Genomic DNA, 22,383 nt, shown 5'->3' with positions numbered 1-22,383 from the left:
ATCAGACACAAAATAGCGCTATATACAGAATATTACTTACAATACATTACAGATTGGATTGGTGTAGTGTCAGCTCCGGCATGATGTTTAGTTACAGTGAAGTCCTTTACACAGCTGTACCAGGATACAGGAACGTAATGCAACTAAGAAACATTTCTGTTTTTCCTGAGGTTTCAGGACTGCTTCTCTGGCCTGCCTGTTTCTGCAGAGGTCTGAAGTGCTGCCAGGCAGGGTGGTACAGCCACTGTCCAATCTCACCTTGCGTTTTTCTCCTACACCTCTTTCAATTCTGCACTCCCTTCCATAACTGAACCAAACTGACAGAGCAGCCCTGGCCTCTTACTCTTCTTTAGTCACATGACTTCATACCCCTACAGGAAAGTCAGACCTCCTCAGGAAGCCTTCATCACCTACACTGAAGTGCAGAGCTCAGCAGCTGGGGATGCTGAGCAGGTCTTACAGAACAAGCCACCTACAGAGCTGTTTTCTAGGGGCAGTCTAACCTAAGATGACAGCAGCACATACTTCAGAGAGGTAAGACCGAATTCTGACTGTAACACTGCAACACTATGAACATTTCTTGCAGGTTACAAGATGGAGTGAGTCATTTCAACTGACTTCTGAGATAAAGCAGCTTACAATAACACTTTCTTCCTTCCTGGCTTTCCTTTAGGTAGAAGGAAAACTACTAAATGATGTAAGATAATTTGTAACACCACTCCAGTAGTGAAGATATTCACTACATGATTCCCTGTAGGTACTGTAAATATAACGGTTTTGTTTTGTTTTTAAGGCTAAGGTATTCAGAACTAGAGATCTTCAGTGAAGTTGGACAACTGCTGAAGCACGTCTTGACTACGAGTTAACATGTGCAGAGACTTGGAGCATACTTCATCTTCTACAGTGAAGAAACAGGGAACAATCTTACAGTACATACAGACCTACGTGAACTCGGCAGAGCTTAATAATAAATGACAGGGATGGAAATCCAGTTTTAGCTGAAGCCCAACACACTCTAGAGACAAGGCTGAGAGACTAAAACTGGATGAGAATGGGTCCGGATTGGTGTCTGGGGATGTGGTTCTCCCTTTCAAGCTGATTCTAACGTGGGCTCTTCTCCCTTTGTGTAAGTTTCCATTCTGCTTCTAGTGCAGCTATTGCCATCTATGCACAGCCAGCAGACAGGAGCCCAACACCAACTGTAGCTTCTGGAAAAGCAGCACTGGCATTACAGGGTAACTTTCAGACTGACGTCCTTCCTCAGGTTTAATTCTCCAGCCTCTTTTGAGAAATCAACACGTGGAGCATTGTAACCACAGCAGTTATTGCTAGCATGAAGTACAAAAAATTTCACAAGAGGTGATTCTGTAAACTGACTAAAACTGCTGTCAAATATACCCAATTCAGACTATGCAAGAAGCGCTCAAGTCAAATAAATAACTAAGCAGTTCAGATACTGACACGTGTACTAGAAACTAAACACCTTCGTACTAGTGCAGAATTTAAAATACACTCCGATTTAAAATTACCTTCTGGACTTGTGGGGTGGGGAGCACTGTTCTTGTCATTTAACAAAAGCCACACGAAGGTTTCTCTCTGTAAATGTCAGCCTCGTTGTGTAAAATCATGCACTGAAGCACTACGTAGCAGAACTGTGCTAATGAAGGGTGTCATGATGAGATCGCTTCTACGGCCTCTATCAGATTCAAAGCCAGGCTGTACTGCCCATGATTCTCTGGTAAGTGCTCTATCACCCTGTTCACCAGTTTAGCTGTCGTAGCAATTGGCACTTGCACATTTTGAAGTTCCTGGGGGTCCTATATAAAAGCACAAACACAGCATTAGAGCATTTTTTGCAGAATACCACCTCCTCATCATATATAAAGCCTTCCATGACCTCAGCACTGCCCTCTGAGCTCCCCACACACCTTGCCCTCCAGGCATTTTGTAGCCCTCCTCTGGAAAATCTCAGATTTATGTCCTTATATTGTGGTGCCTAAACCTTCCCACACACTAAAGGTAAGAGCATTTCAATTAAAGTCAAGCAACCTTCACCAGAAGTTACTTAAAGAAATCGGCTTTAGAGTCTGAATCAACTACAACATACTATTTCACTACATAATTTGGGATTGGGTTTCTTTATCATTAGTAATTTGCAGACTTACTTCCCCTCCCCTCGTAACAGCACAGTCACTCATTTATTCTTCATGAAAGAGAACTGGCACCAGGAAAAATGAGAACTAGTTCTTGCTTCCAGTAGTAAGAAAAGTCAATTCAGATCAGTGTCTAAGCAAATAGTATCTTCTGTAAATCAAGCTTAACTTACCATAGCTTTAAGCCAAGTACATAGCGTTGGAGGAAGTCTAGCAAAGAGCTCCATTCCCTCCTTTGTCTGTATCTGAAGTAAAGCAAAGGCCAGCCTCTGTCCAGCCAGTATGAGCAGCTGTGATGCAAGCACTTCTTTGTCAGACACCTGAAGAAAGGCCTGAAGATAGAAACATACAAAGAACTAGATATCATTTTGAGCATGACACAGGCTCACCTTGAAACACTGAATCATGAGAAGCTTCTAAAGAGTCTCGAAGCTATTTTTCCCTTTGCTTAGGTTATCTGCTGCTGTTAATAAAGCATATTATTAAAAAGCTTCTGAACAGTGAAGAAAAAAACCAAAGCAAAACTATTACACTGTACTCATAAGCAAAGAACATACTCCTGAAATGTCAAATGTGTTACCACAAAAAAGGTTGTACCAGCAGTCCAACTCGCCCCCCATTGCCATGTTTCCACTCGTTGCTTTCTGCAGATAGTTATCAGCAAGGAAGATTATCCACCTTGAGAAAGTACTTTTCCAGCCTCTGACTTTTTCAGTCTGAGGTTTTTGTTTTTGAGTACAGCAATCTTGCCTAACCCTCCTAGGCATCCTCAGTACATGAGGACGTAATCTCAGTAGAATACCTGACAATGTCACTTTGCTATAAAATTATTAAAAGGCATTATTACCTCTTCACCAAGGTGATCCATCCCATAACTGTATAATTCACAGACATAATGCATTCTGACTGCATCCTCAGAGATCTGAAGATACTGAGCCAAGTCCACAGCCAGAGTTGGCCAGTTTCTTCCCTTTTCAAAGGGAAATAATTCCTCTTCTGAAGCATCTTTAGCCTTCTGTGAACACAGCATTTGAACTGCAGCACTCACAACTTTGAGCAAGAACTTGAAAGCAAAAATGAAAAGTTAAATTGGTATTACTTGAAACTTCAGAAGTTTAGGAATTTTCAGTATAAAACATACACCTACCTGTTGCCGTACAGATAACACACTTGGATCCATATCCCCACTAGGTAACAGCTGAATTGAAGTAAGGTCTTTGAAAAATGCATTTTTACCCTAAAATTGAGAACCAAACATGATCAGAGATATAGTTCAAGAGAAGTAATCCATGTTGATCCCAATTCCAAGAAGTATTGTAACATATAAATCATACTACATCTTCTATTTCTCTGAGATCTAAAACGGGTATTTTTAGTCAGAACTATGAAACAAAATGTTTGCTTACGTGGTCATAATGTATCAAGGATTTGCTTTCAAACTTAATTTACTAGGCAAGTGTTAGTATCTGCTATACTACCAGCTGGAGCTGAAGTCTGGATGCATTTCCTATTCCATTATCCTTCAAGAAAACATGCCAAGCATCATAGTTCATTTTTGTATGGGATATATAGGAAGAAATCCACATTTTAAGTATAACTTTAAGTATAACTTTTTAATAGTTGACTCCACTTAAAAGTAAGGTCTCCTGGATTACAGATTCATCAAATTTAAGGTAAACTGCTGAATGATGGCACGTGGTAGCTCTTGTTTCAGCCCAGTGCCACCTCTGGCAGTGATATACTCAGTGCAGAGCACCACCAGGAGCCCAGCTCTGCGCTAACACAGGGAAAAGGAATAAGTGTTGAAAGAAAATCTTCACAGTATCTTCTCCTCAGCAGGGATTAGCTTTCACAAGACATACCTTGCTATCAAACAGCGACAGAGGCTTCACACTCTTCAGTGAAAACCTCATGATGGCATACAAGACAGTACATAGCACAAACTGGTGCTCCACAAGCGGGTAGTGGATGCGCTTCTGCTCAAGTGCCAGTTCTACGATCGATACCGGCCCTTCCACAGACACCCAGGCATCCTCAGTGTCCAGGACAGGAGCTGGCATTTCGTCGCTACTCACGTCAGCCTACCAGATGAACATAAAGTTGTTATACAGGATGCCAGCCATATTGGCCTTCTGCACAAAAAAAACCATCTTTAATCAAAAACTCTCTGCAACAAAATAAAAAAAAAAAATTAGAGGATTTCATATTTTCTAGACAAGTTTGCTAACATCTGCCTGAACAATGCAGAAATTAATATAACTATATTCTTAAGTTAACTTCTACAGAAGATACAAATCTTACCTCTAGCAATGTTTGCAGAAGATCTGAACAGCAGCCAAGAAAAGCTGTCAGGGCTGTGTCACTCATACCTACGTCCTGTCAACAACATGAAATTTGAATTGTTTCAAATAGAATTCTAACAGGCTTTTATCAGCTCTATATATTTGAGAAAACAGTTGTTGACACAACACATTGTTAAGCTTATCACATATCTTAAGCTAAATACACATTCAAGTACAAAGATTTAGAAGTAAAAAAAATAGAAAATAAGCTTTCCATTATCTTGAAAAAAAAATTTAAAGCTTGATTTGACTATTTATTGCATCTCAAAAAAAGACTGAGGGGCTCAAGTAACTGTATCTAGTACACTTCATTTCTGAGCCTATCAACTGCCTTCCCAAGAGTTTTAAACAAAACTGCACATGAAAAATAACAGCAATTTGTCACGTGATCTCAAGCTTCAAAACTTTCACACCTGAATACTAGCTTATGACCTGTTTTTCAAATTAAAGAGGAATTTCTTGATAACTTTTTCCCCATGTCAGACAGAAGTAGTTGCTTACCCTTCTGCATAATCTGTCCTTCGGAGCTTTTCCAACCTGTTTAAAGAAGATTCCATGTTTCAGCACAATTAAATCATTATTACTACAGAGCACTACTGTTACCTTGCAATGTAAGCTATCACTTAGAATTTTCCTAATATAAAAGAAAGAAAAAAGTTCACTGCAGCCACATGATGCAACAGTGTATTGCTTTCTTTAAATGTATATTAAATATATATGTTTAAAGAACAATAAACTACATGTTGGCATCGGTCATGTATGATATACATACCATACAGGGCAGAAACAAACACCACCAACACCAACATTTAGTTCATCCTTCATAATGTCTAGAATTAAGCCCCCCCACCCACTTTCTTCATTCAGATCTTAAACCTGGTTAAGAAATTCCCAATTATTTCTATAATACGGAGTTATAATATCAAGTGTGATAGTATGAGGAATCACAAGGAGCAAAGGAGAACAGGGAGCACTCCAGAATATTCACTGAAATAAATGGAAAAGATTTAATATTACTATATCATATTCATGCTTTCTCCAAGTAAATTCTTCAGAAGAGGCACCTTAATCATTCCTGTTTCAGAAAGTTACTACAATATCACTCAGGTTCCACTTCTACAAGCTGAATCACATTCCACATGCTCTGAATCATATACATCAGTGGAAGCTCTTTCTTCAACAAGTAGAAAGAAATAAAATTAATGCTTACTGCATCTTGGCAGAGTCCAAACACCTGAAGCAAGATACCAGGACTCTGACTCACGGTGGCCCATTGTGCTGATTCAACACCTGAACTGAAAACAGCTTTCAGCTGTCAGTGCTGGGATTGATTAAACACCCATGGGCAGCTACTGCAGGCAGAAATAATGGCCAACACCTGGGCTTCTATCCTGTAGATAATTGTCTTCCAATCAGCAGGTCTACTGCGTATCATAAGCATTAAATTTAGCATGCACAAAGTACTGACAGAACTCAGCAAACAAGCTACTTATGAGAGGGTGATACAACAACATAGCAAGAGCTCAAAATGCTCAAAATACCCACAAAATGTTCTGTGCTCTGCACAGTTAATATACCTATGACTCAGATCTCTAACAACTGGAAGAGTTGCAGCTTGTAGAACCTTAATGGTTTCATGTCAACCACTCACCAGGAAACAGGACCAGAAAAAATGCTTCCTTTTTAAGTGGAAGTTTTATGTACATACACAAATATATACATGCACACGCAGACAGCTTCGAAACTGCAAGTTAATGCTGCATATGAGGCTTCAGTACATGAACCAGAGTCTGATACTGCTTAAAGCAACACTGAGATGATCATTCTAAGGAACAGTTTAATATTCTAAGATGTGCATTCCTTCCTCAAGTCCAGAAGTTACCTACACAATACATCTAACAAGCAGGGAATTTTTTGCCATTTAAAGACATCCCAAACACTAATTTTTAATTTAAACCCATAGCATGCAAATACTAGCCTCAAAACTACTACCACAATGCAGCACTCACCTTGTCCATTAGATATGTAGTAGAAGAAAGCCTTTTTACGATGAATGTATTCCACATCATCAGAGCAATACCTAGAACAACACAAACTTGTGAACTCTACTGAGTATAAGAGATTTTAGGCAATACAGGCACAGATTGAAAAGCCAAAGTTCTCTTAACACTGGGGAATTTAAAGAGAGATGGTGAATGAAACAAGAGGGAACTGTCAGTTATTCTCATGGCTTTATTCATGGACTTCAGATGTCCTGGGAGCAAACTATGTTGGTGATCAAACAGAAGTGCCTTCATGAGTAAGAAATGCATGAATTGTAATTGACAAGAACTACGTGCTAGCATTTTAAAATGCACAGAAAGAAACTATTCCAGAACACTACTACTTAAGCAGCTTTAGTTTACTATTAGCTTTACGTAACCCATACTTCCACACTTCTGATGGAAACTTCTAGCACATGAAAAACGCTAGCAAGAAGTTTATGTGCTGAAAAACAGCCACTACTGTCAACTCCACATATTTACTTTCCCATAGACAATCATTTAATCTGTTGTTTTGCAATTTCAAAGATCATTTTTATTAACTGCTTCATGCTTACCATGCTGAACGTGAGCATTAATGATGCATCGAAGATGATCTATAGACCTAATAAGAAAACATGCTTCCTTATGTAAAACAAAAAAAAGGAAAAAGAACAAGTTAATATTATTCATTATTCAAAACTTGTTTTAAATGTAAACTATTGATTCCTAAGAGGCCCAGGTCTCTTATAAAGACACTCATTTTTGATAATCATAAGATTTATTCTGAGGTTTTGCAGCCTTCTCTCGTGCTCCCTGACAAACATACATGTATCCATAAATGCATCTGCACTGCTTTCAGGGTTTTGTCACATGTACTACTAACATACTCATTGCTGAGGGGTACCCTCACTGACTAATAACAACCCACTTTCTTAAACACAACGACCATTTGTGCTGGGAAGATTAATTTTCACTCTCAGTATGGTTGATAAAAAAATCTCAAATGAACCTTTTTTCTTTAGCCAAGTTGTTACACTGCACAGATCTAAGCAGTGCTGACTGCAATTTTCGTATCTTAATTTACAGCCTTAGAAGTGAAGACAACATTCTCCATTTGCTATAGGAAAGCCATGGAAAACTGGAATTCCATGTTGTTTTTTCCTTTCCTTATGACAATAATCCCTCAAAAGTAGGGAAAGCAAAGACAAAAACCTAAGAACATTCAAGAAACCTCTTCCCTCTTTAAACTGAATGGCTGATAGTGTACCAAGCATTCTGTGATCCATTTTAACACATACAGAATAGACAAAACGTTCACCACTCTACTGCACCAATGACTTTTTTTTGTACTACAAAATACAGATGGAACTCTTCATGCTGCTTATTTCAAACACTTGAGGATCTGACAGCATAGAAGCATACTGCCCTGTCTGTGTGGTACCATTCAAATCTTGAACTCAATTCAATTTATGCTTGTCCTTTATAGCAGAAAAACTGTAACCAATATGCTATCCAAACACTGTCTTCTCAATGAAGGTTTTTACGAACTAAAACTGGTGGAAGTGCCTCTAGAGTTATTCTTAACCATTACTCCCTGCAAATGAAGTTCTTTTACCTCTGGATCCTTATTCCATTGCACTACATATTCCCAACAGCAATGTGCATGGAGCACATCCACTTCAAGACTACAAGGAAACTGCTGATATGCAAGCTGCAGCAGCTCTAGGAGAAAGAAAAATAACAGAAGTTACAAAATAGGACTCCTCTCATAATTTCTGCTACTTCACAACAGTAACAAAGGCATCTCTAAAAAGAGTCAAAATTAAAATAAAAAATAAAAATCACATTATTTTCTCACCTAGGATTGTTTCCAAGTCTTCATCTACTTCTGGTTCCTCAAGAAAGATATTTGGAGGCATTTCTTCAGATTCTTCAGTATTATCTGTATTGTTCCTGTGCTGTGCCAAATTCAGTACAAGAGGATTGAAGCCTTGCTTAAAAACCCACTTTGCTACAGTGTCAGCAATACCTCCTGCAACAGTAAAACAACAAAAAAGCATGAAATAGTCAGTGAATATCCCAGAAGACTTAAAATTCAGAACTGAAGCACAAGAGAAATGACTATTAATAACACTAATTACATTAAGATGATATTGCCAATTGAAAATATATTAACCAACTGACTTGAGGTTTACAATGTAGCCTTTACAGTAATACCTTTTATCATTTTGATACATGGATTGCTTTGTTTTTAAGCTAAATAACCAGCAGAACTATTTCCAGTGCAGCTTATTTCATAAAAGAGTTAAGGAAGGCTCAGAAGTGTATTAAAAAGACAATCAACCATCTTTCCAAGAGAGAAACATACCTTTTCCACCTTCCAGCAATTTCTTCACAGAAAGCCTACCCAAAGGCTCACTCTGTAGAGATGAAACTCTTATTGTCTTCTTGCTCACTTTGCTGTGCAGTAATGTCTGAAGTATCAGACAGTCCTCTAACTGTTTCAGCAGAAGCTTCCAATATTCAGCATCAAGGGAAAGTGCTTCCCAGGATTCTGTGTCCGAACCTACAACTATTTGGGAAAACTAACACAACATATTAGCCGTTTCAAGTCTGTTCACTTCAAGTAGTATAGGTCTCTTTAAGAAAACGCACAATATTAAAATTGAAGGCTGTTATCTCAAGAGATGCTCTATTTAAAAATACACAGCTCAAGATGCATAGATTAACTATGATGGAAAGGCAAATTAATATCCCACATTACTCATAAGACAACAGATTCTTCATTAAAAGCATGATGAAGCAAAAGGACCCGAAAGGTCATCTTCTCATCCTATTTTAACTTTGTATTCAGTTGAAAAATGAATTAAATCCTTTTGAAGAGATTCTACGTCCTCCAATACACAACATTTCATTCCTTCCATATATGATTATTTCACCTACATCTGTTTCCCACTGTATAAAAGAATATTTACGTCCTGCAGACCCAGAACAACTGCATCATACAGTACAAGAGTTCCATGTGCTATTTCAATATCCTCATGTTAATCAGCAAATGCACTGACAGGAAAACCAGGAATTCTTCCAGTAGGGTGCAGATCCCACTTTCAGATTTATGCACTAAAATAGCAAACTCTAACGATGACTGTCATCAGCAGTTTGAGGCTTTAAGCCAAAGCATGGTAGAAAAAAAGAAAATAAATGGTTGTATGGAAGGGAAATCTGAAAACTACATAGGATTCAAGCCTGTCAATATTATTTGCTAGCAAGAGAAAAATCCGCTATACAGTTCCCATTATGTATGTAAGTACACATAGCAAATGCTTCTGATATATCATTTGTTTACCTCAGTATAATATGGTACAAATGCAAACACTGATTTTCAGGCTTGCAGGATGGCATGCTTGCATCCATGTTAGAATGGCAAGTGAATGCTGCAGGTGTTACTCCATGACAAAGACAGTAATTTGCATGAAACTGACAGTAAATAAAACTGAAGGGAGAAGTACATGATGACTCACCTTCTTTTCTGACACACTGTCAATTATCTGAGCAGTAACTGAGTGTCCAACGTAAGCAGACAGTAAGGCAGCTGCATTGCTTTCAGACTGGATACAAGCTGTCCGCATTTGCTGCCACCAGGGGGAAACAGACTGAGTGTCCCAGGACTCATCAATAGCAACTGTGGAGAGCAGGAAAACTCAGTTTGGGTCATGAGGTGCTACAACTAGTAAAAGCAGTAACCAACCCTGAAAACAGCACTTACTGATATATCATGCACTAGGAACAACTTCCAATTACTCTAAGTTAAATATATATATATTTTTAAAGATATGTAACATATTTCAAGATTACAACTCTAATTCTCTAAAAAAAATAAGAGCAGAATGTGAATTAATCCTTCTCTAAGTTTAACTCATAGAAAGCAGGCAACAGATTAAATCACTTGGCAGTAAATCCTGCTGCACACTTACTAGACTTAAGGAATATTATCATACAACACTTCACAATGCAACTAGCCTTCATGGTGATTTTATGATGCCCCACATATTCAATGCACTCAATGCGTCTCTCTTCATGTTCAGCAGAATTAAAATGGTTCAAACAGCAACACCTTGTTCACACTTCCAGCTTCAAGCTGATAACAATGCCCTGTGGTGAACCAGACATGGGAACCTGACACCAACATACCCACAGAAGCTCCCAACAAGCTAGGACAATCAGACATTGACTACGACACAATGCATCTCAAATACCAAAAGTTGACCTTACAAATCATTCCTAGAACTACAGAGATGTTCAATGGACAAATGCAGCTAGAACAACAACAGTGGTGGTCTCAACACAAGTTAATGCAACTCAAAGGACTTCTGAGCACAAAGCAGCACAAGAGAGGGGGGCAAGTCCATACACCACAGAAACAGAGGAAAGGTATCAGAACAGCCACCTCCTGATGCCAAATTGCAGTTGCATTCACTTTAACTGCAGAAGCTCCCAGATTTCTCCTATGTTCTTGAGTCAGTTCTTACAGCATTCAATACACAGTACTGAATCCTGTTATATTTTTCTCTAAATTATAAAGACTCTAATTACTGACGATAATGGACATTAGTTGTGCATTTGGAATGTTTAAACACATTTCACCTTTCATTTTGCTCAGAAGTGCCAGCATAGTGTGAAGGCAACTTGTGGAGTCTGGTTTCTCAAGAATATCTTTTTCTTTGGAAAGCCATAAATTCAGAAGGAGTGACTAGGGAAAAAAAAAGAATACAAAATTAAAACAACAGAATGAAGCTTTCGGATACCACAATATACCTAACGCAAACACTTTCTTGTTCAAGTTCTGTGTACACAAAGTTAATGTACTGAGCAAATCAGCATCCTACAGACTTTAAAGGAAACAATACAACCAGTATCTGTCAATTAGATATACTGGATGATACTCTTCTGAAGGCACAGAGAGGTTGTACAAGAACAATCTTAACTTAGTAAAAATTAGTAGTTAATATTACAGCTGAAAATCTTCACAGAGCTACTTGGTATTTAAATATGTATTTCAGCCATCAGGAAGCATTAGAAAGGAGCAAAATAATAATATTACATGCAGATGAAAAAAAGATGACCATCTCAACATTGCTAAGATTCTGACAAATTTGATTTCTTTTTCTTTTTAACTTCTTTACAAATCCCTTGTTGCAAGCAAAAGTCTCTGCAATTAACTACTTCACATAATTATTGCTTCTCTTTGTAAAAAAAAAAAAAAAAAAGAAAAAACTCTGCAAGAAAATTTGTAGTCCTAAATGTATACTTCAGACATATTTTCTACTAGATTTTTTTTTCCTTTGACACCTTTTAAATTGCTTATATTTAAGCTTAGCACTTCAAAGCTGAATATGAGGACATGGAAAAGACAGTCTGAGCACAGCAATATTCCAAGATAAAACATCCCTATTTTTTCATTTCAGCATTTTATTTTCCAAGGCAGAAAGTTTTAGAGCATGTAATAAATACCTTACCAACAAAATTTGAGGGCTAAAACCTGCTGATTCCAATGCATGACACATTTCCTCTGTAGAACTCTCTCCACACAAACACTTCCAGAAGAAAAAGCTGCCTGAAGTAAAAATCCATCAACATGATGAATGAGATCTAGAGACATCACCTCTTAGAATGGGATACAAAGGACTACTGAGCTTTAAGTAGGATACTCAGACACTTAGTGGAGAAGGTGGTTCATTACAAAGGACATAAACATTCCTACCACTATAGGGAGCACACGAGTGAATTTATAATCAAACAAACATTATTTTTCTGCCTGTATTATGCATTTAGTTCAAGTCATGGAATGGCTTCAAGTGCTGGACAAGCTTATCCGCTAAATAACCCATAACTGTATGACAGCTTGGTGCATCATATACGGAAAACCAGAGATACTTCAACCAACTAAAAAACCAAAACAAATCCAAAACAAATCAATTGGATAATTCACACTTTATCAGTGCTATAAATTCCTCAGCACAACATCCATATTTCAATTATTTTTGTTTCACTCACAGCTGAATACTCTACTGATGATCTTTGCACAAAGAGGTGGGGAGAAGAGCACTTCTATCCCAGTTCCTAAACTCAAGTATAGCATTAACAGTAGAGAAAACATGAATCACTTCAGTAGGTTTAAGATTGCTTTGAAAGTCTTTTATCAAAATACAGATGAAAGCCAAGCTCTTCTGCCTAACTTTTCTATTCCAGTTTCCCTCAAAGTCTGACAGATAAGGCCAAAAGAAGCAGGAGACTACTAAGTGAACACCACAATGTCTGTGCACAGAATTCCATGTGCGTACCAAGAATTCTGGAGGTTGGTGGCCCTGCCTCTGGCAGGGGAGTTGGAACTTGATGATCCTTGACATCCCCTCCAACCCAAGCCATTCTATGATTCCCCAGAAAAGAAGTCATATAGAAAGACAGTGCCTTTGAGGCAGTTATTTACCAAGAGCCCCTCAAGGCCAGCTCTGAACAAACTTGCAATCTAAAGGTGAGTTCAGACAGTAACCCAGACCCAGACCCCAACATGCAACCCAGCATGGTTCATGACCTGTTAACTATCATCAAAATTTCAGACCAGTGTTGTCAGAAACCTCTCCCCAGTTCCACCAAGGAGGAGTCCCAGCTCCCTAAAATGGTTCTATATTGCTTCTGGCCAGCTCCCATCTTTCAAGTTCCCAACATTCATGGAACTATTGAGATGGAGTGACCATCATGGAAGCAAAAATACAGCTGCACTTTGTGAGCTAAAAGCATCCAACTCAGTACTGTTAATAGAAAAATGGAGAGTGGTAACGCTGCTTTAGGGTAAGCACATCCACATATGGGGTTAAATTGCATTAATATCCTTCCAGACAGAAGCATTTGCTCCATGCCTAAAGGTAAGAATCTGGAACTACCACTGTGAGAAATTTCATTGAGGTAGGCCAGCTTGTTATAGGCCACCAAGTTAAGGTTAAAATATCTATTTATAGCATCTTAGAATATAATTAGTCTTAAAGGTATCCTGACAAACAGTCCAGTAGCTCTTACCTAAAGCCACATACTCATCATCTTCCATATTTTTTACATTAATTGCATCCTTTTCACACTCTAAATACTCCAAAAACATTTTCACAGACAATACATCATCCTTCTCATCAGCAAACTGAACAGGAGTTTGGGCATTTTCTTTCTTGTACTTTTCCAGCAATGTTTGGAGTCTATGAAAATCTTTTTCTTCCAGCCGAAGCAGTTTAGCTAAGTCCTTAAAAACACAAAAAAATCCCACATCACAAGACCAATGCAAAGTTTTAATAAAGCATGTTACAAACTTAAAAAAACACAACGAAAACACAACAAATAAGAAGAATTAAAATATTTCTGACATTAAAAATGCCTTAAGAGGTTAAAATTTCTGAATACTCACAAATTTAAAGACCTTAGCTAACTTCATATTTAAGCTAACTCAATAGGCAACTGCATTTAGATCTTGCTAACAATATACAGACATTTCCCAATGAACAACTTAAAATACCCTTCTGTATAATTCCTAGAAAGTTATAAGCTTTTTATTTAAAACAATAACAAAATAAGCCAAATTACAATGCCGACCCACAGAATTCTTCTCAAATGCCTTGAAAGTCACATAAGCAAGTATTGGATTTGTGATTTCCATCAGCAATAAAATACCTCTGCAAAATTAAAAAGAATAAGCTATGTACTCTAGAAAAAGAACTGAAATCAGGGGATCCTGATTTTATTTTCATTTCAACCGCTGCTGACTGCCAAAGACTGCTAGGTACATTATTTACTATGAATTTGAACAGCAAATTAAATATATACATATACACACATATATATATTTATATAAAAGCAGGTACTTCATTAAAAACTTCAGCCTAGAAAAGTGTGTAACTTGTTTACCTACTTATTTTCAAAAACCCTAAAAACGTATTTTTATGTTTAAATCACCACTCAATTCTATACAATAACTGAACTTTGAATTTACTCACATTATCTGAGGGCACAGTGTCTTGCTGTATGCTTTGGGAATTCAGCTTGCTCACTATTTCATAAAGATGTAACAGCTTCAGCTTGTTTGCACAGAACTGCAGTAAACCTTCATCCACACTCTCGAGCTCTGAACAAGAAAAAAATTTGCATTTTAATTTGAACATATAGCCTGGAGTACTGGCACACACTTTGCAACTGCATTAAACTGCTCCTTTTGGGAATTACTCAAGGGTTAGTATCTCAGTGTAATTTTTTGATGCACTGCTGCTTGCAATGATTATATTTTATTCTGCCATAAGCTAAACAACAGTTAAGTTATTTTTATAAGTACTAAAGAAAAAGATAACAGGCTTGTTTTTAAAACGAAGGAGGTTGATAAGAGGAACTGCACAGATATTTGCCTTTCCCTAATTTGAACCACAAAAAGCCAAAAAATGAAAGATGCTAAGTCTCAGATTTTTTTTTAAATCAAAACCTAGATATCAAACTACGATCTTTATTAGTCCTGCCAATAATGTTAACATAGCACATCCCTTACATAAGGACAAAGCTTGGTATTTGAAGGTAATAAAGCATTTTAATCTCTTCCAGACACTGCCTTTTTATTTCTTCCAACTTTTTAAGTCATGGAAATCTAGGATATCTAATTGCTTCTGAACTTCGAACGTCAATAAAGCAATCAGAACATTTGCAGCTAACATCAACACAGCATGGAATAAGAACTTCTTCAAACTTATCTGTTGAAAAAGAAAACATTTTAACACAGATCCTAAAAAGACACTTCTGTACAGAAGATCTCTGAAATACCACCTTCGTCTACAAGAACTTCTAAATGTGATTTTCTCCCCAAGAAGCTTAAATACTATTGATACGTTGCTGTTCAAAATCCTATAGACAAGAAAAACACAGAAAGCTTGCCAGATTTTGACCTCTTCTTCACAGCTACAACATTTACAGAGCCCAGCATGTTTCTTGTTATCAATTATCTTCCATTTGTGTTTACTAGGTTTGCTGGTACTCATTTGAAATTACCAGGCTGGAATATCAGCCATCTTTGTTCTTCATTGCGACTGTGAGGAAATAATGTAACTTATGACCATAAGAGATTAATGAGAAAACTACACACTGAAATATACCACCATAACTATACAGTTCTATCAACCTCTCTTCAGTATTATTTTTTTTTTAAGAAGTTCTCTCAGAATGCGACACTCACTCTACTCTGCTCACCACTTCAAGTGGTCAAAACAAAACAAAGTTTCCCCCAAAGACTTGAAACTACAAAAATGCACTGCTACATTCTCACTGAGGCCGGACAAGGGACATGCCATTCTAATTGAAAAAAGGTTTATTCAAAACTGCCACACAACAGCAATGGGGATTTCTTGACTCATCTCCACCTAACAAGATGAAATGAATCCACAGAAAACAAAACCAACCAAACAAAAAAATGCTGAGCAGCAGAAGCTTGTGAAGTCCCCAAGCATGCAAAGGAAGCAGCAGGCACATGCTCCTCCACTTTATTCCTCACCTCAATACCCAGCTGCACCTCCCAAAGAGGGTAACCTCAAGCACAAGAAAGGTTCTCCCCATTTGGAAAGATCCAAGTGCATCAACTCAAGAAAGCACCTCACAGACTTTCAGTAACACACTGTTGTTGGGTTTTTTTTTTGGTGGTGGGTTTTGTTTTGATTGTTTTGAATTAAAAATGATAATTCCTGAGACTCTGGAGAAATAACTAGCAAAACATTAAATAAAGCATCAGAAAAATTTACCAAGAGAATTCTACCATTGGGCCAGAGCTCATATCCTCAGTGATAAGGATTTTGTGCCACCAGTACACTGAAATTTACAGATCCAAGATTCCACACTTTTACTGCCTTCTTGGTAAAGAGAGGAAAAAACTAAAACTTTCTACACAAAGTCTGTGAAGCCTTCTTTCTGAAAGAAATTTTTTCTGGATCTAAGTACTCAGCCCAGTTACTTTATTTTTAAATAGAATCACAAGTTGTTAGGTACATGGCAAGTATAGCAAAACATACTTGTTAGCAAGCTATCTGCTGCCTGCACAGAAAAAAAACGGATGTGTAGAATATTCTGTGATATCTAGCAGCCAACCTAAGCAAATCAAATTTGGCCTCCCTGTGGTACAGAGCAATTCTAGAATTGTCCTACAGCACTGCAGACATAGTGCAAATGCCTCACTGTATTTGCAAAATAAATATCCACCTACCCTGTTTTTCTAAATTATCCATTAATGTCTGAATGATGTTTGTGAGAGATGAAAGTGGCACGCGTTCACTTGTCAATATACTTTCCAGAGCCTGTTAAGCAGACATTCAACAGAATTAAACATTTACTTTACTGTTAAGACATATAAGGTAAGCCAACAACAGTACAACTTTGACAAAGATTTACATGGTGTTTCCTTTGTTTTCACATATACTTGTGGCATAGTTTGATTCTATAACAAGGTCTGCTGGCCTGCTCTGTTTTTATTATTTCAACTTCTACTGTGAAAGATGCCCTCAGGAAAACAAGTGAAAATAACAGCTCCATGATTTGCTTCAAGTAACTCTAGGAACAGCTCTTTAACATTTTAAAATGCTTAAGATTTATCTAAACTAGTAACACAATATTTTAACATTGAGGTATGCTGACATTAAATATTCACCTGTTTCTTTGTCGCAGGGTATTTAATATCAAGTATTAATTCCTTTGCTTCAGCTTCAATCAAGTCTGTGAATAAGGAAAATTATTACATTAATTCACATTTTTCAAGTAGATTATGAAAAAAGGAAGCCAACTTGCATTGGCAGCTGAGATAACTCATTATCATGTTACATTGGTTTATTCTATAGAATTTAAGATACCACAAAGAAGCTGCCAAAAATAAGCTCAGTGCAAATGAAACAGCTCAGTGGCATCTCTTACTCCAAATCTACCTTTCATAAGCAAAAAAATTATTTTTTAAAGGAAGAAGAATACATAGATTGAAACACTGATCTCCTTTACATAGCAAAAGGCTCATGTTACAAGCAAGCACTCAGAGCTTAAATCAAGATTCGAATGACAGATAACACTCATACTGGACCCTTGTATGAGATATGTTTATTTCGTTAGTTTATTAAAAAAATCAGCCATTTCAAGATCACAATTTACAGCACACAGTTATCAGAATGTCTGTTTCTACACTTACAGGACAACAAACAAAAGAACCACCTCATAACATACAGCTTGAAGAAATTATTTAAGAGGACCTACCTAGATCTGAAGTTTTAGCTTTGAGCAAAGAATTTAACTTCTTCACTAGGTGCATGTCTTTTGCTCGCTCACTCTTTTTATCACTGAAGAGAAATAATTTCATTGTGTGTGTTAAAAAAAGGAAGTTTTCTACTTGAATTGTATTTAAGCTACTTTAAGGTAACACAGTATTAACCATGTTAATGCATATAGACCAATAATGCTATTAAAAGAGAATCACTCAGTCTGAGACTGAAGACAAGAATTGTTCTCTATAGAATAGGGTCTAAAAACAGTACTGAAATTTAGTTACTCTGAGCAAATACAGTCCTTACCTCAATGCAAAATGAAAAGGTACATGGACAGTTTTTACACTTCCAGAAACTGGATCAACGAGACATATCTGGTAAGTCTGGGGTTGCCATCCCTGACTGGTAACGTTGTTTAAACCCATTATTTTATAGCCAGGATACAACAGTCTGAAAACAATGAAAAAACGTGGCATACATAGGAAAGAATAAAATCAGCAACCTTCAATGTTCAGACATTTAAAAAAAACTTTCATTGAATTAAGCTAGGGCTTAACAACTGCTTAATCAAGAAACTATACAGTAATAAAACATGATAAAATTTCCTTCTACGTAAGCAGCTATGTTCAGCATAATCACCGCAGGCAACACAAAAAGAGCCTGCCAGTGCCTTTCACTTTTGTACATGTGCTGCAGAAACACAAAGTGTGCCCCCAAAATGCTGAAATTTCTTACCTGCAGTGTTTCCCCACATTGAAGGCCCCAACACGAGGCCCTTGCTGTGTGCTCCAGACTTCCAGAATTCCTCTCCTTGGAGCATAGATCACAAGGAACTGAGCCACTCTGCTTGGACACTGTTCATTTCCAAAAGGAGAATAATCAGTCTTCTCAGTTTCTCTTTCATGAAGGTCCTCTACAGTCTGTATCCAACCAACTTCTGCATCACGGTACCCTTTGTAAGAAAAGGTATTGCTTAGTGTACAGAAATTTAAATCCTAACCACGTCTAAACAGCACATCCCTGGCCAAGTATCCAGACTCCTGTTACAAACTGGGTTATATATTTAGAACCCAAGAAAGCACCATATTATACCTACAAGCTTCAAATACGAAGAGCAACTGTGATTACAGAAAAACACTTGGAATTCCAAGTCTGAAAATAAGAAGCCACAGTACTTTGAAACATATTATTTGCTATATTGACATACAGCATCATACCTTTCCACATGCGAATTGCAAGTCCCCTTGTAACATCCAGTAAAATAACTCTTCCAAAGTCATCTGTCACTGCTGCTAACGTGTTACATGGAGAAAGACATATTTTTTCACCATGGCGACGAGAATCTGGAATTCCAAACCTAGAAATCAAACAAAAAAAATCACTAGATAAATATTTGTGAAGAAAGAAAAATGTAACAGTAACTGACTAGCTTTTTGTTAAGGTATCATAAAGATTTAGGTAAGATTAAGAATAAATAATCATCAAGTTTATGATAACGATCAAGTTTATGTGCTCTCTACTGAGAGAAGCAGAATTATCTTGAAGGTCTGTTAATATCCTACTGAAAACTAAAATTTAGGAATTAGGATAAGCAATTGCTATGTCAAGCACTGTCAGACAAGGATCTCAGAGCAGTGGGTTGCTTTAGAAGCCCTCTTTTAATTCTAAATAACCTTGAACATACGTCAGTGGAAAAAAAATCCAGGAGAAAAACAAGAAAATTTCGTCTCTAATTGTCTGTCTTGAAATCATTAAGTTACAACCTGTTTTTCTTGATATCAGAGTACCTCCTAATTTTCCTGAGCTGCTTTAAACTATCATCAGTAGTAAGCACCTCACAGTTTCTTTGAAGTACTTCAGTGATAAATTTCAGGTGATATTCACGCATTTACAGTGACACTGAACTATGCAAGCAGCTCTTTCACATCATCCATGAATATACAAACCTGAAGTTGAAAAAGATGAGTAATTTGCCCAGAATGATAAATTGAAATGAAACAGTCTAAAAGAAATGATCTATAAGTTACTATCCCAATTTAATATCAGGAAAAAACACAGGTTCATCAGTTATGCACCTTTCCAAATCATTTAAACAACTAAGAACACAAGAGCTTTACAGCAACTGAGACAACATATCGAACTTGCCTCACTGCCAATGGGGTTGCAGGTTCAACTTTTGGCTTCTGTTTTTGGACAGGTTCTTCTTCATGCTTGCTCTTCCAACCAAGCCAGCCACTAGCAATAGAAAGAGGCATTAGGAGAATTACACTAACAAGAAGTTCTGAAAAATATCTCAAATTATTATGTAGCTACTAAAACAAATCACTTAATATAATCTTTTATTTTATTACCTGGCAGCATGAAATAATGCTGAAGTCAGTTTACTTGCAACTGCTAAGGCAACATGAGACAACAGTGGCTGTGTGCTACCCTGAAAGGAAGGAAAGTGTTTAGGTAGTCAAGAAATAGCTGTAATTTACCCTGGAATGAAGGAACGGTGTTTAGAATGCTAAGAAATAGTTCTTACGCTGAACTCAACTGCAGAATAGTTTTTCAGGCCTCTTATGGACTTTCAGCTCAGACAGCATAGCTTTAACGCTGCAAAATTTTAATTCACTGCCCTCAGCAAAGCCATTCTGACATCTCTTTACCATTTCAAAAATCCTCCTACAAGTCACTGGTAGTTCAGTGTGTTTGTCTGCAACAGAAGCTAAAGAAACTCTGTGTATGATTTACTATGGAGGGTTATCTGGTGTATGGCTTTGATTTCCTCACAAACACAAATCTTAGCAGTTTAGTCATAATCACATTGCAGAAGTATGTACATAATAAAAATTCAAATTCTAGCATTTTCAATCAGCTTCTGACCCCGGTAAGGCTAGCAGTCTGAATGCAGGCACACACAGCCACACTGGCATTCTTTTCTTCCAATACCAGGGGGAAAAAAAAAAAAATCACAAAAAGACCCAAACAGGAACTACAAGTGTATCATAGGTTTAACTGAGCAAGAATTGTAGTTCTCTTCTAAATGTAGTGTTCTGTTCCTGCATATTCAAAGACTGAAGGCCTACAAAGTTCCTTAAGATGCACGTGAACAGAACCACAGTCTAACTATTAATAAATAAAACCTCAAGCTACCTAACTGGCAATAAATTAACAAATGACTGTGACATTTGTTTTAAGCTAAGGAATTAATTCTCAGTGACAGAAACCAGCAGACAATACTCTCCAAATAATTCCATTTTCTGAAGGTCAAGAAAAGGGTGAAACATCAGCATAAAATGAATGTAAGAGTATCTGCATAGAGATGAGAAGAATTAATCACCCAAGCAGTTTCAGCAAGTCAGCTTTGTAGTACATACCTCCAGGGCAAAAAAGAACCCAGTGAAGGGATTGGATCCAACAGTAACATACTGAGACATAGCAGGTGGGCTGTTTTTTATAGCTGCATTATATCCACCTATATTAGAGGCAGTCTTCATTTGATCAAAAGGAGATAGTGTCATAATGCCTAACAGAAACATAAAAATGTCTTATACATTCAGAACAAAAGTATACAACTGATCTAAGTCTAAATACGTTCCTGTCTTGCTTTCTTGGCTTATCAAACATTTGGAAAGAAGTAGCCATAACCATACTAATTACAAGCAGAAACCTAACTTATTTTAGTTAATTACAAAGCATATTTTGTTCCTCTAAACAAACCAAGATCTCCTAGTTTTCATTTAAAAAATAACTGAGCAAAGCTTGTTGCACTTATGAAAAATGGAAACAATCAGATATGATGAAAGAACAGAAGCTTCCACACATTCCCTGAACATTAATGACTACAGAACCAGTAGAGATGCATGCTGAAGAAAAGTATCAGTACTGTACAGACTAGCAGTAATAAGACACGGTTAACAAAATCCATTTCACTTGCCTACTTAGCACCCTTCCAACTTATATTTTTAAGCAAGTATGAAAAAGCAATGAACTTTACTGTCTCCCAGGCTTCTGCAAATTCCTACGAGTTAAAAGACTCTAAAGTATAGAAGTGTGCTGGTCTCTTTTGGAAAAGTACAATTCCAAGTTTTAGTTTGTTGATACAAACAAGCATACCCATATCAGTTTTAACCTGCTTGCCAGATGGTGCTTTAACCCAGCAGAAATAGAACTGCATCTGATCTACCCTCTCTTTGTTGTTTCTTACCAAATAAGAGGACAAAACAGCTTGAGCTGCCTCCTTTTCCCTCCCCTCAAGTTGTGATGGGAAATGTTCAAAACAACTTTAAGTACAATATGCTTCTGATGATGGTTAATGAGATTATTCACTATATCAGTCTTCTTCCACTTATTTCTATCCAAACAGTACCAAAGTTTTCTACCCCAAGTTCGACACGAAAACATTCAATTTTATTCAAGTCAAATACACAAAAATACACAGAAATGCTTACCAACACTAGCATGGTCGACAATTGTATCCACATCCTGCAAACCCCACTTCTTATAAGCCAGTGGTGGAGGCTGAACATTCTCATTGCCAGATGCTGCAGCTGACAAAAGTTGACAAAAA

The 22,383-nt window shown here is 37.2% G+C and overlaps 1 protein-coding gene across 2 annotated transcripts in view; it reads right to left on the bottom strand.

The window, feature by feature from the left end:
- Positions 1–373: 373 nt before the first annotated feature.
- Positions 374–22,383, bottom strand: part of RAB3GAP2 (RAB3 GTPase activating non-catalytic protein subunit 2) — a 36,113-nt gene continuing 14,103 nt past the window's right edge. For both annotated transcript variants that reach the window (XM_065740664.1, XM_065740751.1), the window contains exons 9-35: positions 22,265–22,363; positions 21,191–21,339; positions 20,180–20,259; positions 19,974–20,063; positions 19,046–19,185; positions 18,564–18,780; positions 18,135–18,278; positions 17,821–17,903; positions 17,231–17,295; positions 16,790–16,880; positions 14,556–14,683; positions 13,594–13,807; positions 12,036–12,133; positions 11,164–11,269; positions 10,041–10,201; positions 8,888–9,104; positions 8,378–8,551; positions 8,135–8,241; positions 7,095–7,161; positions 6,505–6,575; positions 4,997–5,032; positions 4,455–4,529; positions 4,016–4,234; positions 3,301–3,390; positions 3,001–3,216; positions 2,327–2,485; positions 374–1,817 (exon numbers count right to left, since the gene is read on the bottom strand). In XM_065740664.1, the coding sequence (XP_065596736.1) occupies positions 1,671–1,817; positions 2,327–2,485; positions 3,001–3,216; positions 3,301–3,390; positions 4,016–4,234; positions 4,455–4,529; positions 4,997–5,032; positions 6,505–6,575; positions 7,095–7,161; positions 8,135–8,241; positions 8,378–8,551; positions 8,888–9,104; positions 10,041–10,201; positions 11,164–11,269; positions 12,036–12,133; positions 13,594–13,807; positions 14,556–14,683; positions 16,790–16,880; positions 17,231–17,295; positions 17,821–17,903; positions 18,135–18,278; positions 18,564–18,780; positions 19,046–19,185; positions 19,974–20,063; positions 20,180–20,259; positions 21,191–21,339; positions 22,265–22,363 (3,443 nt within the window). In that variant the 3' untranslated portion in view covers positions 374–1,670. The remainder of the gene's footprint in view (positions 1,818–2,326; positions 2,486–3,000; positions 3,217–3,300; positions 3,391–4,015; positions 4,235–4,454; positions 4,530–4,996; positions 5,033–6,504; positions 6,576–7,094; positions 7,162–8,134; positions 8,242–8,377; positions 8,552–8,887; positions 9,105–10,040; positions 10,202–11,163; positions 11,270–12,035; positions 12,134–13,593; positions 13,808–14,555; positions 14,684–16,789; positions 16,881–17,230; positions 17,296–17,820; positions 17,904–18,134; positions 18,279–18,563; positions 18,781–19,045; positions 19,186–19,973; positions 20,064–20,179; positions 20,260–21,190; positions 21,340–22,264; positions 22,364–22,383) is intronic.

This window comes from Cyrtonyx montezumae, unplaced genomic scaffold (genome assembly GCF_038088225.1).
Source record: "Cyrtonyx montezumae isolate F1298 unplaced genomic scaffold, pur_monq_1.0 scaffold_0, whole genome shotgun sequence".
Lineage (NCBI taxonomy): Eukaryota > Metazoa > Chordata > Aves > Galliformes > Odontophoridae > Cyrtonyx > Cyrtonyx montezumae.
Note: the sequence above shows the minus strand (reverse complement) of the source record. Positions and strands in the feature narration are given on the sequence as shown.